At 43.2% G+C, this 21,203-nt stretch overlaps 1 protein-coding gene and 1 long non-coding RNA gene across 3 annotated transcripts; one reads left to right on the plus strand and one right to left on the minus strand.

Annotated features, from left to right (window-relative positions):
• Positions 1 to 2,019: 2,019 nt before the first annotated feature.
• On the minus strand, positions 2,020 to 5,345 carry LOC144335164 (uncharacterized). Its single transcript, XR_013405655.1, has 2 exons — positions 5,059 to 5,345; positions 2,020 to 2,473 (listed from the first exon to the last, which is right to left on the minus strand). It is a non-coding gene; the product is annotated as an uncharacterized LOC144335164 (long non-coding RNA).
• A 156-nt stretch (positions 5,346 to 5,501) lies between these two features.
• On the plus strand, positions 5,502 to 21,037 carry TXN (thioredoxin). Of its 2 annotated transcripts, NM_001042732.2 has the most exon segments (5): positions 5,502 to 5,629; positions 10,507 to 10,611; positions 11,087 to 11,146; positions 17,422 to 17,487; positions 18,108 to 18,311. In NM_001042732.2, coding segments are annotated over 5 exon segments (318 nt in total). In that variant the 5' UTR covers positions 5,502 to 5,605; the 3' UTR covers positions 18,171 to 18,311.
• The last annotated feature ends 166 nt before the right edge of the window (positions 21,038 to 21,203 follow it).

A 21,203-nucleotide genomic window follows, 5' to 3' on the forward strand; every position in this document is an offset into this window, starting at 1 on the left:
ATTGAGCATACTTTCTCCCAGTCACAGACTGGGAGACATTTATTTATTCATTTTCATTTATTTTTAAGCAATGGTTTTCAAAGAGCAGAGATTTTTAGTTTTTATAATTTATTCTATTTATTTTTATTTTCTTTAGATGATTCTGTTACCAGTGGAAGAGATCCAAGTTACCCTGAGTCATCAGCAGCGAATCTGTACACATCTGCAGCAACTTCGTCCTTGCCACCTCAGAAGAATCCGACTTGATCTCAGGACTTTATAGGCTTGCCTCTTTCCCATGATTCTTCCCTCAGGGTAGGCTGCCTGCCTGCGGAGTGCCTGCCCCCTTACCCTTGGGAATTGAGCATGCACTGTGCTTTTAGGAAGTCATATGCATGCCCATCTGAAACTTTCTTCCCTTTTTCCAGAGGAGTCTGCCTGGAATGTCAATTTTGCCATTTTGTCTCTTAGTGTACATGCCCAGGCAGTTTCTTCTCCCTGGCATCTGGATTCATTTAACACTTTAATGTTAACAGCTGTGGATCACCTCCCTGGTGCTCTGGGTAGGCTACCACATTATCATTTTTAGAGAGGTGGTGAGATAATTGTCCAGCCATCACCTGACATTCCTAGTGGGTGGGTGGAGAGCCCTCTCCTGCCTCACTCATGCCTATCTAACTACTTGTAACATTACTTAATATAAAGTAAAATCCACCTACTAGAGCATATATCCCTTCACAGGGGATGCAAGACTGCTAGCTTCCCCAATTTTTTAAAATTATTTTTTAATTGACAAGTGAAACGTGTACATAGTGATGGTGTACAACATATTTTGATATATGTATACAATGTGGAATCACTAAATCAAGCTAATTAACATATGCATCACCTCGCATATTTGTGTGTGTGTGTGTGTGTTGTGAGAAGCCAAATTTATTAACTTTTTCATTTATAGCTAGTGATTTCTGTGTTCTGCCTAAGAAATATTTGCCTACTGCAATGTTGCAAAGATTCTCTCTAATGTCTTCTTCCAGTAGTTCCTTGGTAAATTTTAAGTAATTTTATGGTATGGTGTAAAGGTCAAATTCCTTTTTCTTTTGAAAACAATTTTTTTTTTTTCTTTCTAAAAATCCATGGGATTTTGGGAGGAGAAAGAATCTGGACGCAGCAATGGGAAGCACTTGCCTCACTGCCTGGCCGTGACGTACATGGAACATTGTATGTCATACAATGATATACAGTGAGGGGGCAAAACTTGTGGTTAAAAGAAATATCTGGGAATACAGTGGTGCTTGCTGAATCCAGATGGTTCCATGCTACATGGAGAAAGGGCTCAAGGGGGCAGTGAGGGTGACCACTGGAGCAGATTAAGGGCTAAAAGGAGCAGGGTAGGTTATCCACAGGGGTTATTATATTATCTGAAATTTACATTAAAATACTTGGCAATGAAAAGTGTGATATATATTTGTGTGTAAATTAATTTTTACAATCTAAATAGTTAACATTTGATGTAATATACAGCACATTAGCATAAGGGATGTTAGATATTTTTCACCGGTGAAATGAGGGGCACTTAATACATGCAGATGGGCTTGAAAACTGTGCTGATACTTCCCCTTCATGGACAGAGTATAAGAATTAGTGAACACTGGATATGACTAGGTGACTTCTTTGAATCTCAATTTCCTTCTCTGTGAAATAGGAAAAATAATGTCTATCTCCTAAGGGATATTGAGAGGAATGATATGACACACCCAGCTCTAGGCTTGGCATTTAATGATTGCCCCACCCAGGTTAATTTGTTCCTTTTCCTTCTACCACTTTTTTTTTTTTTTTTTTTTACTGTAGTACTTACAGCTCCTGATTTTATGTCACTTAACACATTCTCAAAATTTTGAGTCCCCATCTCAACTCTCTTGCTAGACACAGTCTTGAAGCTTAACTAATGCTGGCCTCCCTCTGAAGATCCCATGGCAAAGCTCATCAAATCTTAGTGTACCCAATCACCTGAGATGCTTTTAAAAATGCAGATTACCATGCTGCTATAAAGACACATGCACACGTATGTTTATTGCGGCACTATTCACAATAGCAAAGACTTGGAACCAACCCATATGTCCATCAATGACAGACTGGATTAAGAAAATGTGGCACATATACACCATGGAATACTATGTAGCCATAAAAAAGGATGAGTTCGTGTCCTTTGTAGGGACATGGATGCAGTTGGAAACCATCATTTTCAGCAAACTATCCCAAGAACAGAAAACCAAACACCGCATGTTCTCACTCATAGGTGGGAATTGAACAATGAGATCACTTGGACACAGGAAGGGGAACATCACACACCAGGGCCTGTTGTGGGGTGGGGGGAGGTGGGAGGGATAGCATTAGGAGATATACCTAATGTAAATGACGAGTATTAATGGGTGCAGCACACCAGCATGGCACATGTATACACATGTAACAAACCTGCACGTTGTGCACATGTACCCTAGAACACAAAAAAAAGAAAAAGAAAATAAATAAATAAATAAATAAATATGCAGATTACAAGGCCCTACCTTAAAAACCTGATTCTGTATGTCTGTCTGGGTGTGGTCCAGGAATGTGCAGTATCATTGAGCACCTCTGGCTATGATGAATTAGGTGGTTAAGACCACTCAGAGACACCTGGGATGTGAGAAAAACTTGTTTCAGAAATCCTACAACTGCATTTTCTTCAAATTTGAGTTGAGACCCAAACAAAGACAGCTGACCTAGTTCTCCAGTCCCATGTGGAGGCTGGACTCAGCTGACCCAGGCCTGAAGTCAGTCCATCACCCTTGTTACATGTTTCTGCCCTTTTGGGTGACATGAAAACATCATTTTTGCTGGTCCGGCAGCAGTCTCTTATTTTTCTGGTAACCACCTGGATTTTCCCTACTCTTAGTCCAAAGTTTCAATCAAGGCTAATCCCTTTCCCCACCATGAAAGTGAAGGTCAGCCTCTCAGACATTTACAAGAACAAGAAAGAGGAACACTCTTCCTGCAGAGATACTAAACTACTAGGAACCTAAGTCTGGAGCTGCCTACTTCACTCTTACATAGAGTGCCTACTTGAGAATGAAACTAGAGAGATGGTGCCCTGTGACACTGTTAGGCCCCTGGGGTTCTTGGTAATGAGTTACTAATTCTCTTTTTGCTTTACGTCAGTTTAAGCTAGAATTTCTCCTTGCAACTGAAAATTCTAACTAATACACAGAGCCTCTACATTTCTCTGCACAAATGAACCCTTCCTCTCTGGGCAGTCCCAAATAATTCCCCTGTACCTCACTCTTCTCAAAGAACATCACCTCCTTGCCACAACTGCAGGGAACCTGCTCCTTGGGACCAGATCCAGCCCACTTCTCTCTCTTCCTTGCAGGGAAAAAAAAGCCCTTTTCCTTTGAGGCTCATGTTACAGAGCCCACTGTTCATTACTACTGTCTTCATTACTTAATTCGTTTAAGACTGACACCTGTTATTGTCTCTCTTTCCACCCTAGCTCTGCCATCATTCCAGATGGATCTCATCATTCATTTAATAGCCTATAATCATAGTTCATGTAGCATTCACTACACACCAGGCACAGTTCTAAGCATTTTACATACATTTTAGTTCACTCAACCCTTATAATAGCACAAGCTATTATTATGCCCACTTCTCAGATAAGGAAACTGATGCACAAAAAGGCTATTTAGACTTGCCTAGAGTTACCCAGTCATGAAGGGATGAGGACAAGGGAGTCAAATTGCAGAGTCCAGACTCTTAACACATACTCTGGCCTCCCAGTTCCTTATAACTGTACCATCCTCCACATCTACTCTGCGTTGGTTCTGTGGAGGTTAGGGAGAGGGAGTACCTCCTTCACTGAGTCACTGAACATTGAGGATGGCCTGCATTGCCCCTTCCTGTAACTCAATGATTTGTTGTCATCACCTATGCAAATTCACCAACAAACAGATAAAGGCCAGGAAGCTAGGATGCAGCTGAACTGAAAACCAGCAGCAGAAAAGCAGGTTATAGATTCTGCTATGGGTGCTCCATACAGCTCCTTCCTCTCTGCCCCAATAACCTCCCTCTCTTTGGGAACGTTGCTGCATTCAGGGCAGTCTGTCTTCCCTCCCTCTAGGGCTGTCTTTAGAATGTGTCCCTTGCCTATATCCATATTCATGCTCCGTGCTCCTCAGCCCCCTAGAAACTTTGCACAATAGGTTCAAAACCTCTGGTTTCCTCCCTTCTTCTGTCTGAAAGAGCAAAAGAAGGAAGCCAGGGGTTCTAGGGGGCAGGCAGGCAGCAATTTCACCACCCCTAGGCAATCACACCTAGTTGCAGCTTCATTGGGAACAGCTCAGCTCTGAAAATACAGACCTGGGACTCTCCCTCCCAGCCTTCCGGCTCTCGTTCCTGTGAGCAGCTTTTCAACCTCCACTTTGAGCCGCTGACAGGCCTTCCTGGCGCCACAAGGTCAGCTAACATACCCACCTTCCACAATCCCCAGCCCTGCCAGACATAACCTGCAACAGGCATTCCTGGATCAATGCAAACTCCGACTTCTGTTCCAGGAGTCTGCCTCCTTTGAAAAAACTCACACAAATTTGCGTGCTGTCCCACTGTAAATGCTGTATAAGATGGCCAGGCCCAATCAGTCCCCGCAAGACACCGAATAAGAACTATCTATGGAGTGTTTACTATGTGCCAAGCACGGTCCTGATCACTTTGCAAGCACTATTAACCCTCAAAATAACACCACCGTGAGATTGAGACCATCATGATTCGCGTTCTACAGAAGGGAACACTGAGACTCTAGGAGGTCAGGACCTTTCTAGGGTCACAACTGCGTAACTAAGCTGCAGAGCTCAATCCGGCGGCACTTCCATCTCACAGGCAGCTGTCTGATGGTCAAGAGCCCAACCAGTCCCCCGGTCGTTTCTACCTCACTAAACCGCTGTGTCAAGCTGGAGCAGCGGGTTCAGCAGTGAAAATGAAAGAACAGAAGGAGGTTAGAGAAAAGAACGGTCACGGTAAATTCTGGAGAGGAGGCAAGGACGTACACACCGAGAAACTTCCTGGTCACCGTTACTCAGCACTTTGTGAGGTTCACGGGGCTGGGGATGGCCAGGGCGTGGCGGGACTTTTCGAGGAATCCAGCCCTGCCTGGGCGGTCCCAGGACTGTCCCCATCTCGAGCGTGGGCGCGTTCGATTCAGGCGCGGCGGACGCATCCCCAGGTGACCTGGGAAAGACCTTGTGTCTCTGGGGGTGACTGTCCGTCTCCCTGCCTCCCACCGTCACGCGCAGTGCTGATCCCCACTTCCAGCTGGGGCGCGAGCTAGGCTTGGAGGCGCAGGAGCCGAAGCCCTGGAGCTCCGCCCCACGCTTGCGCCAGCCCCGCCCCGATCCCGGCTCGCAGGCTCCAGGGGCGGGGCGTGGCCGGGGCGCAGCGGCGGGCGCGGAGGTCCGGGCGGGCGCGCGCGCCCCCGCCACACGCACGCCGGGCGTGCCCGTTTATAAAAGGAGAGCAAGCGGCGACTCAAGCTCGGTTTGGTGCTTTGGATCCGTTTCCATCGGTCCTTACAGCCGCTCCTCAGACCCCAGCAGCAAAGATGGTGAAGCAGATCGAGAGCAAGGTACGCGCTCCCGGGGAAGGCCGGGGCGCCGGCGCCGCGGGCGGCCTCTGTAGCTGGGGAAGGCGGTGGCGGGAGATGCGGAGGCCGCCCTTCTGCATCGCCGGGGGAAAGGGACGCGGCGTCTCGGCCTGGGACTGAGGGAAGCGGCGGCCTGGGCGCGCCCAAGGCGGTGGAGCCTGCCCTGGTGGAAGGGAAGAGAGGGACGAGGGTCCCCTGGAGGGCGGAGTGGCGGTATCCAGCGTTGCCCGCACCCTGTGCCCCGGGGGGTTGCACGCACGCGGGGAGCGCCCGGGAGATGTGAGAGCGCGGGCAGCGTGAGGAGCCCCCACGCTGCCCTTCCTGCACCATCCCGTCCGGGCAGCCCCGACTGGAGGAAGGCGAGGGAATAGAAGGGGTCCGCCCTTGGCCCCCTTCTGTATCCAGATTCAGGCCCTAGGCAAGGATAGAGAGGGCCCCTTGCAGAAGGCACGGGTCGCTGGCCGCCGCTGCCTTTCCGTATGCGAAGTGATCCACCCGCAGCGGGGGTAGTGATCTCCCTTGGGAGCTGGTCTAGGCCGGAGACCCTCAGCTGCTTCCACCCATTCCCGGCCCCAAAGGTGACGCGTGCTGTATCCGCACTAAGGAGGCGGATTGCGGCTGGAGACCCCTTGGCACGTGCAGGTCTGGCCAGGAGGCCAGAGGGCCCCAGGTGACCGCGAGGAAGTGAGGTCCGGGCCGCGCCCACGGGACTCCTGTGGCTCAGTGCGTGTTTCCGGCAGCAGTGGCTTTGGAATGACTCAGTCCCCAAGGTTGGGCCCGGGGGCCCCGGCTGCCCTGCCCGTCCGTGATTCACCCTCAGTCGGTGGGTTTTGCTGGAGCCAGGGTTCCTCCTGGGTGCAGCCGCGCCTTGCTGCCTGCTCGCCGACCTATCGGTATCCCGATCGATGTTTGTCCTTTTAAAAATGCCCAAGGCAAAACAGACTTCCCATGTTTGAAAGTTATTGCAAGCCTAAAACCTTCTAGACTGGGAAACCCAGAGCCTAACACGCAGTGTCTAATGTAGCCATTCCAGAAATATTTGTTAAATGCAGCGTCAGAAAAGTGAGTGGAGGAAATTGATACTGCCCGAACGGTAGAAGACCCCTCGCCAGCGCCTACCCTGCGATGACCCCTCCCCACCCGCGGGAAGCAGGGGAGGGCGGATCCTCGCCCGCCTTGAGTGCCCTGACCTGTTTGGTGCCGGGTGGGCTTCGGAAACAGAAGTGTGTCTGCAATGTGTCCCCGATCCTTTTGTGCCTTTGATTGTTATTGACTCAGTATTTTTTTCCTCGTATGTTGATTGCCACTGTAGTCTTTTATCTTCCTCTTAATCAGTATTTTCTTAGTGGGATTCTCATTTTAGCAGCCCTCATGTGTTGAAAAGATCCTTAGTAGTGAATTGTCTTTCATATACTTTTTTCCAAGCACCTATTGTGTGACAAATTTTAGTCCATTCCTGGGGAAGGGAGTGGGGCTGGGATTCTGTTCTCCAGGGTCTGGCAACCTCAGTATAACCGAACTGCTGAGAACCCCCCGCCACGGAGCCAGAAGACCTTTGAGTGGTCTATGTTAGTTGTCACAGTATCCAGTTACTACAAACAGAAAGTTGATTAGGATTTCTGGAGCACAGTTTAGTCCTCCCAGTTGTCAGAGCATGGTGGCACCTTCCTCTTCTACCAGTGACAAAGGTGTACAAGGGTGACAGGAACTTTAAAAAAAGCACTACAGCCTGGGGCCCACAGGCCCTGATAATCAATCCTCAAAGTAACAATCCAAAGTCATTGATCGAAAGTTACACTAATTTGATTGTTATTTGTTAGTTTGTTTTTTGAGACGGAGTTTTGCTTTTGTTGCCCTGGCTGGAGTGCAGTGGCTTGATCTTGGCCCACTGCAACCTCCACCTCCCGAGTTCAAGCGATTCTCTTGCCTCAGCCTCTTGAGTAGCTGGGATTACAGGCATGCGCCGCCACGCCCGGTAATTTTGTATTTTTAGGAGAGACGGGGTTTCACGATATTGGTCAGGTTTGTCTCGAACTCCTGACTTAAGGTGATCCACCAACCTCGGCTTCCCGAAGTGCTAGGATTACAGGTGTTAGCCACCGCGCCCAGCCTGTTATTTGTAAATGTTGAATATATCTTACGTTTTCATCCTAATGGACTAAATTGGCATCATTGGTCATTGAGAACAATTCTGTTTCTGAGGTAGTCTGTTAGTACGTTAGGGCCGACTGGGATCTATTTCAGAGAGGAATGGAATAATTGATTGTAAATGTGATGAGGAAGAAATAAACTTTAAAAAAAAGAAGAAGAAGAATGACACCTACCATTTATTCAACTCCCATCCACAAGGCACTTGGCTAAATACTTCAGAAACCACTCACACTTACTACCTTCAGAGTAGGTATGTTTAAGCAAAGAGATCTTAGACTCTGCTCCTATTTACCCCAACTACATTGTTTTGCTTCCCCCAGATTATTGGTGTCAGTGATGGAGACATTTATTAATAGTAACTGTTAGTTTCTGTGATTTCTTCTTAGTAATATACTCTTGAATAATTTTCAAGCTGATACCCGTTTGGAAGTATCAGAAGAGAGCTTGTACATGAAGCCTGCACATACCTGGGGTGTAACTCATGTTCATTTAGGCTAAAAGTTACTGTTGCATGCCTCTTTTCAGAATTTTAGGTACTTGTGTTTAAATTTGATTCAGAACTGTTTTGGAAAAGCCTTGAGTATGTTTGAAATACCTTCCCTCTTGAAAGTAATCTGAAGTTTTCAATGAGGGTCAATCATGTTAAAAAAACAAAAATGTCTATTCCAGACGTTGGCATTTCTTGACCTTTTTTCCTATCTCACCTGGATCTTGCAGTAAAGGATGCTTGGTTTAACTTTCTTGAAAATCACATTAGGGAAGGCTTTGAATGAAATTGATCTGGAACAATCAGTGATGATTTGGAAAAACAATTGCTACACTTCTAATGTACCCTGCTGCAGCCCTCCCCATGTCTCCATCTCTAGGGGTGGGGGTGAGGGATTTGCATAACTGAAAAATTTATGGAAGTGTTGTCCTACCTTTCTCAGGAACACCAATTGTGAATTTCCCAAAAACATGAGGTAGAAATTAGAAATCTAGAGAAGTAACTATTACTACCTGAGGTCACATTAGTGTTTTCTTGTTTATTTGGTTTTTTATCTTATGGTGTTTTATTTGATTTCTTTCTTTACAGGACCTCTTGTGGTGGTGAGAGGCGGGAAATGTTCATTTTTTATTAAACCTATTTGACCAGTGTTGTTTCCTTGAAGAAAACCTAGACTTCAGATAATAGATGTTTATGTTTTGATTTATCTTAATTGCTCTGGTTTGGTTTTCGGGTTTGGTCAGCACTAACAGACTAATTGTGGTTAAAATGAGTCCTTTGTTTTGGGGAGGCCAAGGCGGGTGGATCACTTCAGGTCAGGAGTTCAAGACCAGCCTGGTCAACATGGCAAAACCCCATCTCTACTAAAAATACAAAAATAAGCTGGGCCTGGTGGCAAAGGCTTGTAATCCCAGCTACTCGGGAGGCTGAGGCACGAGAATCACTTGAACCCCCGGGGCAGAGGTTGCAGTGAGCTGAGATCAGGCCTTTGCACTCTAGCCTGGGCAACAAGTGAAATTCTGTCTCAAAAACAAAACAAAACAAAAATGAGTCCTTGGTAACTAGAATATTGGGTTCCCAGGGTTACAGTATCTAGATAGTAAATAATTCAGGGAAGTTACTGGTAAGAGATTTCTTCATCATTTCTACTAAGAATTTTATTTAACAAGCATTCCTTATGAAAAACAATATCTAAGAAAAATTTCCTTCATAAGGAACTAAAATTTTCATTTAATGAATGATGAGGGTGTAGTTTTAAAATAAAGGGCAAAAATCAAAAGTTGGTAAACGTGTAATCTCAACTCTGGAAACCCCATTATGCTTATGTCAACAGTGATGTCTGAGTGTTGAGGTTTGGGGAAGGTTAGTTTCCTTGACTTTTCAAAAAATTTTAGATTTTCGTATGGTCTACCATAGACAAATGAGTTTAATCAAAAGTCATAGCTTTTTTTTTTTTTTTTTTTTGAGATGGAGTCTCCCTCTATTGCCCAGGATGGAGTGCAGTGGCACAATCTTGACTCACTGCAACCTCCACCTTCTGGGTTCAAGCTATTCTCCTGCCTCAGCCTCCTGAGTGGCTGGGACTACAGGCATGAGCCACCACACCCAGCTAGTTTTTTTTGTATTTTTAGTAGAGACAGGGTTTCACCATATTGGCCAGGCTGGTCTCGAACTTCTGACCTAGTGATCCGCCCACCTCAGCCTCCCAAAGTGCTAAGATTACAGGCATAAGCCACCATGCCCAGCCAACTTTTTTTTTTAAGTAACTTGTGATGTTTCAATTGCAAAATCCTATGTCTTTGTGACTTCAGGTGACCCCTTCATAATCCATAAGTGTTTAGTGAATGTCTACCGTATACCTAGCCTTGACATGGAAACATTTTTAGTACAAATATCTATTTTTATTTTCCTTTTGTTTGGTGGAAAGAGAAATTAGCCAGTTCACAATATTTTATAAAATAGTCATGAAGACATGAATATCAGTATGCTCTACACATTATATCTTGTTTCATCTTATCAAGTAACACTATCAACAATATATAGAATTTCTTCAAATGGAGTTTTATTTGGCTTGTTTGGGTTATTTTTTTTTTTTTTTTTTTTGGCTAAAAAGTAGGTCCTGAAAGGAGGTCCTCCAAAATGTACTTTGTGTGATTGTGTCGAGTCTTTCTTTTGAAGGTTTAATATTTATTTATTTAATATAAGCTTTTTTTGCTGTTAGGCTGCTTTTCAGGAAGCCTTGAACACCGCAGGTGATAAACTTGTAGTAGTTGACTTCTCAGCCACGTGGTGTGGGCCTTGCAAAATGATCAAGCCTTTCTTTCATGTGAGTATTAAACAATGTCTGCTTTGTAAGAGATTTGTGTTTATGGGTTGGTGGTCACAAAGGTAGAAAAGAAAGACAGTTAAAGGATTTTGGTTTTGGTGGGGGGTTTCTTTGGCTGGATCATTGGTCTAGAAGCAGTAGTATAACAAATAATTTAGGTTTGATACATGTAGCCCATTGAAAATAAATTTTAGAAGTTAATTTTGTCTTAAATAGTTCTTTTTTTCCCACATTGAAACATGGGCCTTATTTGAAATCCCAGCCTCAGAGTTTGATATGACAAACTGTTTTATACTAGGAAAAATTTGATTTAGAGAAAATTTATGTCTCTTAGATCTATGTCTCCAAAGATCTAAATATTTGGATCTTTAATTAGTCTCTACTTTTATTAAGTTTCCATTTAAGAAGCTTGAGTACATTGATTGCCATTACCTAGTTCTAAATCTTTTTGGATTTTTCATTTAAAATTTTCCAGTCCCTCTCTGAAAAGTATTCCAACGTGGTATTCCTTGAAGTAGATGTGGATGACTGTCAGGTACGTAGCTGGAAATACGAGATACTACTGAGCTTTTCACGTTGGCCTTTTCCTCTGAATTGCACAGTGCTTTTTTCCATAAATATGTCAAATAATTCTAGAACTGTAATCCTATCTAAAAAGTTCTATCTCAGAAGAGCAGGTAAATTAGGAGCTTAATCCTAGCTATCAGGAGCTGTATATCACATCCTAAAGTAAACAAAAATAAATCAGTGAGACTTCTGAATCTTATCGGCCACCCACCTTTCTAAAACCCTACGTTCTACTTTACACTCTGAGATGCTCAATAAATAGAGATTGAATTTAGCTATGATCATTACATCCATAGGCTTGATGGAGTCACCAAATTATGAGACCGCTTGTAGGGCTCTTCGTGAACTTGCAGTAGCGTGAGACCCTGCATTTGCAAGCCTATTCTAGTCTTGGTTGATTTTAGTCAATTAGAAACCACAAATGTTTTAACAGATAAACACCAAGGTACCTGAGAGAATAATTTGGAAGAAATTCCAGGTTTGGTTTTATTTAATGAATACTTGTTTTGCGCTAGGTATATGCCAGGCACTATTCTGGGTAGTTTTTAAGTATCAGTTCATTTAATCCTGAGTGCTGTTATCATCCCCATTTTATAGATGAGAAAACTGAAACACAGGTTGTTCATGAAGTTTCAGTGAGTATGTGGCTGAGCTAGGATTTAAAATGAAGTGGTCTGGCTTCTCAGCTCTTGACCTTAAGCACTACCCATTAGAGGATGCTCTGTCTTATGGTGGGTATAGATCCGGTGCTTAGCACATGACCACTGACCTAGGAGAGCCTGTTGAAGAGGTATCACTTCGGGGCCCTTTGCAGATAAGTTAGCATTTTCACTTAGCCCCAGTGGAGAAGGAAAGGCGATGGGGGAGGGGTGCAGTGTGGCAACAGAGGCGCTGGACCTGACTTCCAGTCCTGGCTCACTGGCTTCTGCTTTTAGGCCAGTCACTCCTCTTCCTTGAGCCTTAAGACCTGTCACATCAATCACCCAAGGTTGCTTATTCATTGAGCAAACATGGAATGTCCAATAAAGGCTGAAGGGTCACTTAAAACAGGCATATGGCAGTGCTCTCTAAACATGGGAGGGCGCAGCAACCCCAGATTGCATATTCTCAGCCAAATTTTGACTCTGTGCCTTGGGCAACCCCTGCCTTGGCTTGTGCTGTCTCCTCCCTCTGGTCTGTCCTTTTCTTTCCTACCTGACTAACTCCTTGTCATGAGCTTCACCCCTTCTCCACTTACCCCTTGTGTGCCCTAAGTACTCAGTGAATCTTGGCAATTATTATAATGATCTTTATGTCTGTCCTTTACCATTAGTCTCAGTAGATTCCTAGGATCAGGGTGGGACCCTGTCTTAATTCACCTTGGTTTCCCCTTCACCTAGCACACCTGCCTTGCATTTAGTATAGGTGTAGAATGAATGATGAATGTGGTATGGTTGTTAAGTTACTGTTCTAGATGTGTCCCAGAGTTGTTTTTTTTTTTAAAAGAGCGTAATTGCACTTTTGTGGGGGGAAAAAAAAATCCTTGTTCCTTGTTTTAATCAAACTTAGTCTTATTTCTTCTATTAAGGTCAATTTAGCTAGGGGAAAATTGCACCTGGAGTAGAGAAATTCTAACTGCCACTGATCCTATCAGATAACAACTTGACTTTTTTTTTTTTTTTTGAGACTAACATTTGAGAATAACAGTTATAATAACTCTCGCTCTGTCACCTGGACTGGAGTGCAGTGGCGTGATCTCGGCTCACTGCAACTTCCGCCTCTCGGGTCCAAGCAATTCTCTGCCTCAGCCTCCTGGGTAGCTGGGATTACAGGCATGCACCACCATGCCTGGCTAATTTTGTATTTTTAGTAGAGACGGTTTCACCATGTTGGTCAGGCTGGTCTCAAACTCCTGACTTCAGGTGATCCACCCACCTTGGCCTCCCAAAGTTCTGGGATTACAGGCATGAGCCACCACGCCCAGCCTTGATTTTTATGTGAAAGTAAATAGGTGCTAGATGCCATGATAAGCCCTTTGCATGCACTATGTCATTTAATCCTCACAATAACTATAAGAATATTTTTTATTAGCACCCTCATTGAACAGGTAATGGGACTGCAGCACAGAAGGTGAAGTCAGCCTCTTGAGGCAGAGCAATGCACCATACTGTACTGAGGACAGGTGTTCTTACTGCCTTTGGGAAGTACAGTCATGCGTCACTTGATGATGAGGATACCTTCTGAGAAATGTTAGGCAATTTGGTTGTGCACACATAGAGTGTACTTACACAACCTAGGTGGCATAGCCTCCTGTACACCTAGGCTATGTGGTAAAGCCTGTTGCTCCTAGGCCACAAACATGTAAGGCATGTTACTGTACTGAATACTGTAGGCAGTTATAACACAACAGTAAGTATTTGTGTATCTAAACCTAGAAAAGATATGGTGAAAATATATAGAACATTAAAAAATGGTATGCCTGTATAAGGTACTTGCCATAAACGGGACTTGCAGGACTGAGAGGTGATCTGGGTGAGTCAGTGAGTGGGTGGTGAGTGAATGTGAAGGCCTAGAACCCGTAGACATTATAAACACTGTATGCTTACAGATTTTATTTTTAAAATTTCTTTTTGCAGCAGTACATTTATTATAACTTTTTTACTTTATAAGTTTTTTATTTTTTAACTCTAACTCTTCTAGTAACACTTAGCTTAAAACACGAATGCATTGTACAGCTCTACAAAAATATTTTCTTTATATCCTTAGTCTATAAGCTTTTTAAAAAAAGACTTTAAACTTTTTGTTAAAAACTAAGATTCAAACACATACATTAGCCTAGACCGACACGGTCAGGATCATCAGTATCACTGTCTCCCATCCCCACAGCTTGTCTCACGGAAAGGTCTTCAGGGACAGTAATATGCATGGACCTTTCATCTCCTATGATAACAGTGCCTTCTGGAATGCTTCCTGAAGGACTTGGCTGAGGCTGTTTCATAGTAACTTTCTTCTTAAAAAAATAAGTAGGAATACACTCTAAATTAATGATGAAAGTATAGTAAATACAAAAACCAGTAACCTAGCTGTTTAGTATCAAGTAGTATATACTGTACATAATTGTAGTGATATGCTTTTTTAAGTGAAGGCAAGGTTGTTAAGAAAGTAAAGGAACAATGGCCAGGCGCGGTGGCTCACGCCTGTAATCCTAGCACTTTGGGAGGCCGAGGTGGGCGGATCACCTGAGGTCGGGAGTTCCGGACTAGCCTGACAGACATTGGAGGAACCCTGTCTCTACTAAAAAAAAATACAAAATTAGCCGGGCGTGGTGGTGCATGACTGTAATCCCAGCTACTTGAGTGGCTGAGGCAGGAGAATCACTTGAACCCAGGGGACGGAGGTTGTGGAGAGCCGAGATCACGCCATTGCACTCCAGCCTGGGCAACAAGAGCGAAACTCCATCTCAAAAAAGAAAAAAAAAAAAGAAAGTAAAGGAACAAAAGAATGTCTCCTCCATAGATAAAGCAGTCTATAGTGGTATACTTTTTATGTAATTGCAGCACAGATTTGCTTGCACCAGCTAATGCGATGGGCTATGACATTAACCCATCACTAGGTGAGAGGAATTTTTCAACTTAATTATAATCCTATGGGACCACCACATATATGCAGTCTGTCATCAACCTAATGTTAATTGGTACATTACATTTGGTCATTGACCAAATGTTAAATGGTGCATTACTATAGGTGTGCAAAGCTCTCAAGGACTTCCGTATGACACAGCTCCTCCTTCATGTCTGCTTGGGGCACTCTCATCACCCTGAAAGTATCTTTTTTCTTTTTTGAGACAGAGTCTCACTCTGTCGCCCAGGCTGGAGTGCAGTGGTGCCATCTCTGCTCACTGCAACCTCCACCTCCCAGGTTCAAGCAATTCTCCTGCCTCAGCCTCCCGAGTAGCTGGGACTACAGGCGTCTGCCACCACACCGGGCTAAATTTCATGTTTTTAGTAGAGACGGGGTTTCACTTTGCTGGACAGGCTGTTCTCGAACTCCTTACCTCAAGTGATCCACCCATTTTGGCCTCCCAAAGAACTGGGATTACAGGCATGAGCCACCGTGCCTGGCCTGAAAGTGTCTTTTAAAACCTTGAAGTGACCCTCTGACAAACTGGGGAACTTTAACTTTGCCTCCATAGACTCAGAAAAGTATCAGCAGTAGCCCTTTTGAAAATGAGAGACCAACCTTATTTCTCTGACAGCCAACAGGGTTGTGATACTTATTTTATAAATGGTGACCTCCCTCTGACCCTTACTTTGAGTGAGTTTTCAATAGTATGCATTCAATAAACACTCGCCATTTTTATTCCAGCCTTTACTGTCCTTGTGCCTCTTACTGGAACCTGTACTTTCATTCTCAGCAGGTGTCCAGGGTTAAAAGAAAAAGTAAAGATTACCTAGAAAGAACTCCTTAACAGTAGTGCCAACCACCATCCTAGAGGTCGTCATAGTGTTTGTAGCTGGCCTTTCTTCCCCTTGAGAGTTCTCTGTTGGTTTCCATGATTTGGTTCTCAACAGTCCTGCCTGCTCGCTTGCTGTCCTGTATAGCTTTTGCTGCTTAGTTGCCGAGTAGTTCTGTATTTCTTTCCCAGTCCTCTTTTAAGTGTCTGGCTGACATTTTCAATCCCCATTGGGTTCCAAACCAAACCAGTTTCATGGTATTGTCCTCCAAACCTTGCCCTCTTACAGCATGAACAATGTGTTGAGCGTGGGGTATTACAAGAATTCTCATTTAGCATTCCATAGTTGAGGAATGTCTGTTACTTCAGTTACCTTTGAGCTGCAGAAAAATCTTTAGCTGTAGCAAGAGCCACTTCTAGGAGAGGAGAAAATATGAATCAACTAGCCCAATTTGCAATGTTAGGAATTTGTGGATTTTCTAAGTAAGATGGCTTTCAAAGGTTAGAGTGTCAGAGTCACCTGAAGCTCAATCTTAACTGTAATGGTTTAAGATGGAGGTTGATGGGGAAACTTGTAGTACCCCTCAGGTGATTCTGATACTGCAGCAAGGTTTGAGAATCCACAAAGTCTTTTTATTTTTCCTCCCGAGATAGAGTCTCGTTCTTTCGCCCAGGCTGGAGTACAGTGGCGTGATCTCAGCTCACTGCAACCTCCACCTCCCAGGTTCAAGCAGTTGTCCTGTCTCAGCCTCCTAAGTAGCTGGGATGACAGACGTGCACCACCACGCTTGGCTAATTTTTGTATTTTTAGTAGAGATGGGGTTTCTCCATGTTAGCCAGGCTAGTCTCGAACTCCTGACCTCAGGTAGTCCACTGGCCTTGGCCTCACATATCAATTTTTAATTGAAAATAGGCAGGAGGCTGGGCGTGGTGGCTCATACCTGTAATCCCAGCACTTTGGGAGCCTGAGGAAGGCAGATCACTTGAGTTCATGAGTTTGAGACCAGCCTGGGCAACATGGAGAGATCTTGTCTCTACAAAAAAAAAAAAATATATACACACACACACACACACACACACACACAGATTAACCAGGTTGGTGGCATGTGCCTGTAGTCCCGACTACTGGGGAAGCTGAGGAGGGAGGATGGCTTGAGTCTGGGAAGTGAAGTTTGTAGTGAGTTGAGATTGTGCCCCTGCATTCCATCCAGCCTGGGTGACAGAGCCAGACCCTGTCTCAAAAATAATAATAATCAGTAAACCCAGTGTGGGTTTTCCTTGAGGTTACTATGATTTTGTTCTTGAACAATTGCTTTTCATTTTTTTAGACTTTAGACCTTATATAATCATTCTGTGTACTCGGCCTTCATAATAAAACTGGAAAAATTATGAGCAAGAAACAAGAGGTACTAGTTGTAAGGAATAGTTAAGATTATAATACTGAGTCCAATTGTAGCAGAATTTTTTGTTGCTTCTTTGTATGATACTGAAAATAGTTGAGAATTTGATTGGATTAAACAACATACTGGATTGCTGGAGTATCTGAGGCTAGTAACCTTCTGAACATTCTGCCTGTTGATGTGCCCATCAAAGGAAGTAAATATTAATAAAACTTTCATTGAGAATATAACCGGTTTGGCTTTTGTACTGCAATTATATTCATTATATTAATTTTCATATGCTGAAAAATGTCCTCATGCTGAAATGTGGGGTACATAACAGGGAAAAGTTCTGGTTTTGGATTACTTCTGTCAAAGCTCAGTACTGAGTGTCTTGTATTTAATCCTCTCCCCTGCTACTTTCCCTACCAGGATGTTGCTTCAGAGTGTGAAGTCAAATGCATGCCAACATTCCAGTTTTTTAAGAAGGGACAAAAGGTACGTATATCTGACCTTTAAAACTCTAACTGGGCAATAGGAAACCCAGTATAAGTGAATAAACCACTGGAGTGATGTTCCCTTCAAAGATTGAGGCATATCACCAAGTTCTGCTTTTAAGAATTTTTATTTATTTATTTTATTATTATTTAAGTTCTAGGGTACATGTGCATAACGTGCAGGTTTGTTACATATGTATACTTGTGCCATGTTGGTGTGCTGCACAAGAATTTTTAAATGTGTCATTCTTCATTGGCTTAAGTACATAATGTGACATCTAATTGAAAATTGATCTTTCCTAGAACTAGTCACTAAATCCCTCTAATTGGTGTTTCCTATTTATATCTTAAAGCACATTTCTTAGACTTGGGCAGTTCATTTGTTGTTGTTAGGTATTGTGTAAAAGAAAATTTGTACTTAAGCCTTTTGACTTTTCTTTGATATTTTTTCTTTGTTTATAACTTAAATGAACTGTATGTTATTCAAGGAAGTTTATTTTAAATAAGATTATACCTCTTCTTCCCTCCACCCCTATTCTTCCTTCATTCTATGCTGATATTTTATGTATAAAACAGTGCTACAATACTACATCTAATATCAGTTCAATATTCTTTTAACAGGTGGGTGAATTTTCTGGAGCCAATAAGGAAAAGCTTGAAGCCACCATTAATGAATTAGTCTAATCATGTTTTCTGAAAACATAACCAGCCATTGGCTATTTAAAACTTGTAATTTTTTTAATTTACAAAAATATAAAATATGAAGACATAAACCCAGTTGCCATCTGTGTGACAATAAAACATTAATTCTAACACTTTTTAAAACTGGTGTCTGAATAGCTTTCAAAATAAATGCGAAATGATCATTTAATGTATTTTCCTATATTCTCAATCACTTCTTAGTAACCTTGTAGGCCACTGATTATTTTAAGATTTAAAAAACTATTATTGCTACCTTAATGTATTGCTACAAAAATCTCTTGTTAGGGGTAATGCAGGTAATAAAGTAGTATGTTGTTATTTGTTAACTTTTGACAGAGAAAATAGTGTTCTCTGTTCTAGCAGGTAAATCCTCTACGCTCGTCAAAAGATCAGCATGACCAAAATAGATGTCCACCCATGAAGCAATTGTTTTGTTTGTTTGTTTTGTCACAAGGATCTTGATTCTCCTCGAAGTATCTGAGAAAGTCTAGTTGTATAGACCAGACATAGGTTCTGTCCTGAGTAGTAAAAGTTGTGGGAAATTATTAGTTATATCATTCAAAGAACATTGTTTCTTGTGTTCTAAGCACAGTAAGGGGTTGGGGGGTTGAAGAAACTATTTTTGAATTTACGTAATAATGAAGAGCAGAATTATCATAAGTCAGGCATCATCTTTCTATTAATTCATGTAATCTTTGCAACAATCCTATTATAGATACTGTAATCCCCGTTTACCAGTGAGGAAACAGAGTGGTAATTTCCCCTGCATCACAACTAGTCAGTGGAGGAGTTGGGATTTGAACCAAAGAAGTCTGGTACCAGAATATGTGCTTTTAACTACTACATTGCCTGCAGTGCAACAATCTGAATAAGTAGGAAAATGATGGGCCCTTAGTTGAGTTTCTTTCCTCATGTGAAATTAGGATGCCAAACTCAGATGATCTCTCAAAATATGAATGGAATGCCTATTACGTGCCAGGCATCATGCTAGGCTTGGAATAAAGATGTGACTAAGACACCCTCGTCCTCATACAGCGAACATTCTAGAAGCTGAGACAAACTAGTGAATAATAGACTAGTATATTCTACAAGGCAAAACCAAGAACTGGGTGCAGTAATTGAGAATAATAGGAGAACCTGCTTTGCATCAGGTGGTTGGACCTGGGTTCTGTGAGGTGACTGTAAGCTGAGAGCTGATGGATGAAAAGGACTTCAACCTGCTGAGAGCCAGGGAATCAGCTTTCCAGCAGAGAGAATGACAGACACAAAGGAGTCAAGGACAGTCAAGAAAGAGCTTGGTACCTTGTAGAATAATCAGAGGAGCATGAAATAAAGCTCGATAGAGTGGCAGGGCCAGGTCAGCCCAGGTGTTATTTGTTCTAGAAGGGATGAGAAACCATTGTAGGGTAAGTCAGGGTAACAAGCTTTGATAACAGGAGTTATTTTGGCACCTGTATAGAAAATGGAAACTAAAAACTGGAAAACCAGTTAGGCTTTTAGGTTGTTTTTTGAGATGGAGTTTCGCTCTTGTCACCCAGGTTGGAATGCAATGGCGCAATCTCAGCTCACTGCAACCTCCGCCTCCCAGGGTCAAGCCATTCTCCTGCCTCAGCCTCCCGAGTAGCTAGGATTACAGGCACCCACCACCATGCCCAGTTAATTTTTGTATTTTTAGTGGAGATGAGGTTTCACCATGTTGACCAAGCTGGTCTCGAACTCCTGACCTCAGGTGATCTACCCACCTCATCCTCCCAAAGTGCTGAGATTACAGGCATGAGCCACCGTGCCCAGCCCTAGTTAGGCTTTTGCAATTATCTAGATCAGAGATAATGATGGCTGTGACTAGGAGGACAGTGGGGAGGTGATAGAGCTGGAACAGTCTTAAGGGCTTGTGAGAGGAGGACCCAGGAGTGAATCTCAGGTTTCTGGTGGAAGCCCTGGGTGGTTGGGGTATGATGTGATGTCATGAGTGAGGTGAGGATGGGAGGGAGAAAAGGGTGGTGGTGAGGGAGTCAGTCTCTGGCCCTTCTGAGTTGGGTGCTTCTGTGGTGCACATCCCACTGAAGGTGCTGTGCAGTCTGTTGGGCACCTAGAGCTCCAAGGACAGGTCTGGACTGGGATAGAAATTTGAAAGACATTGTCATGTAGAATGGCACTTATAAACAAACATGACATCACCCAGGAGGAGTCCAGAGTGAAGAGGGCTCAAGTTAGACTGAAGGACTCAATATTTGGAGGTCAAGTAGAATAGGAACCAACAAAAGAGACTGAAGGATGGCCAGAGGGGAAAGAGAAATACCAGAAGAGGGTTTCATCCTGGAAGAACAGAGGAGAGCATTTCAAAGAGGAAGGAATGTCATTTATCATATTCCCTTGGGGCTAAGAAAGGTAAGATTGAGAAAACAAAATGGAAGTTGGTGATTGCAACACAAAATTCCTATGGAGGGATGGGGAAGGAAGCCAGTTTGGTGGGAACAGAAATCACATTTCTCATATCTGTCAAACCGGCCACCTCGGCCTCCCAAAGTGCTGGGATTTCAGGCATGAACCACTGTACCTGGCCCAAATTTGTAGTTATAAAATGAATAAGTTCTGGGAAGCTACTGTGCAGCATAGTTACTATAGTTAGTAATACTGTATTGTTTACTTGAAATTTGCTAAGAGTAGGTCTTAAGTATGTTCACCCCACCCCACCCCCACACACAGACACAAATGGTAACTGGTGATATGTTAATTAATGTGATTACTACACAGTGCATTCATATATCAAATAATTACATTGTACACCTTAAATATAAGCAATTGTCAATTATACCTCAATAAAGCTGGTAATTTAAAAAAAAGAAAAAGAATGGATTCAGAGCACAATGGGAGAGATTGGTGTTGGTTATGTCTTTCCTCCACCATAACCAGTGAGATGAAAGTGAGCGCAAGGTTGAAGAGAACTTGTCCATTTGGGGATGGGAAGATGGTGTTTCCATCTGACAGTTTGTGTTTTCCAAGCAGGCAGTTTTG

Source organism: Macaca mulatta, chromosome 15, assembly GCF_049350105.2.
Source record: "Macaca mulatta isolate MMU2019108-1 chromosome 15, T2T-MMU8v2.0, whole genome shotgun sequence".
In the NCBI taxonomy this organism is placed as follows: domain Eukaryota; kingdom Metazoa; phylum Chordata; class Mammalia; order Primates; family Cercopithecidae; genus Macaca; species Macaca mulatta.

Excerpts from the sequence above, each read along its gene's own strand:
- TXN (XM_077965414.1), top strand. The coding sequence starts at position 5,606 with ATGGTGAAGCAGATCGAGAGCAAG. Across the intron at positions 5,630-10,506 it reads TGAAGCAGATCGAGAGCAAG|GCTGCTTTTCAGGAAGCCTT; the intron begins GTACGCGCTCCC and ends TTTTGCTGTTAG. Across the intron at positions 10,612-17,421 it reads TGATCAAGCCTTTCTTTCAT|GATGTTGCTTCAGAGTGTGA; the intron begins GTGAGTATTAAA and ends TTTCCCTACCAG.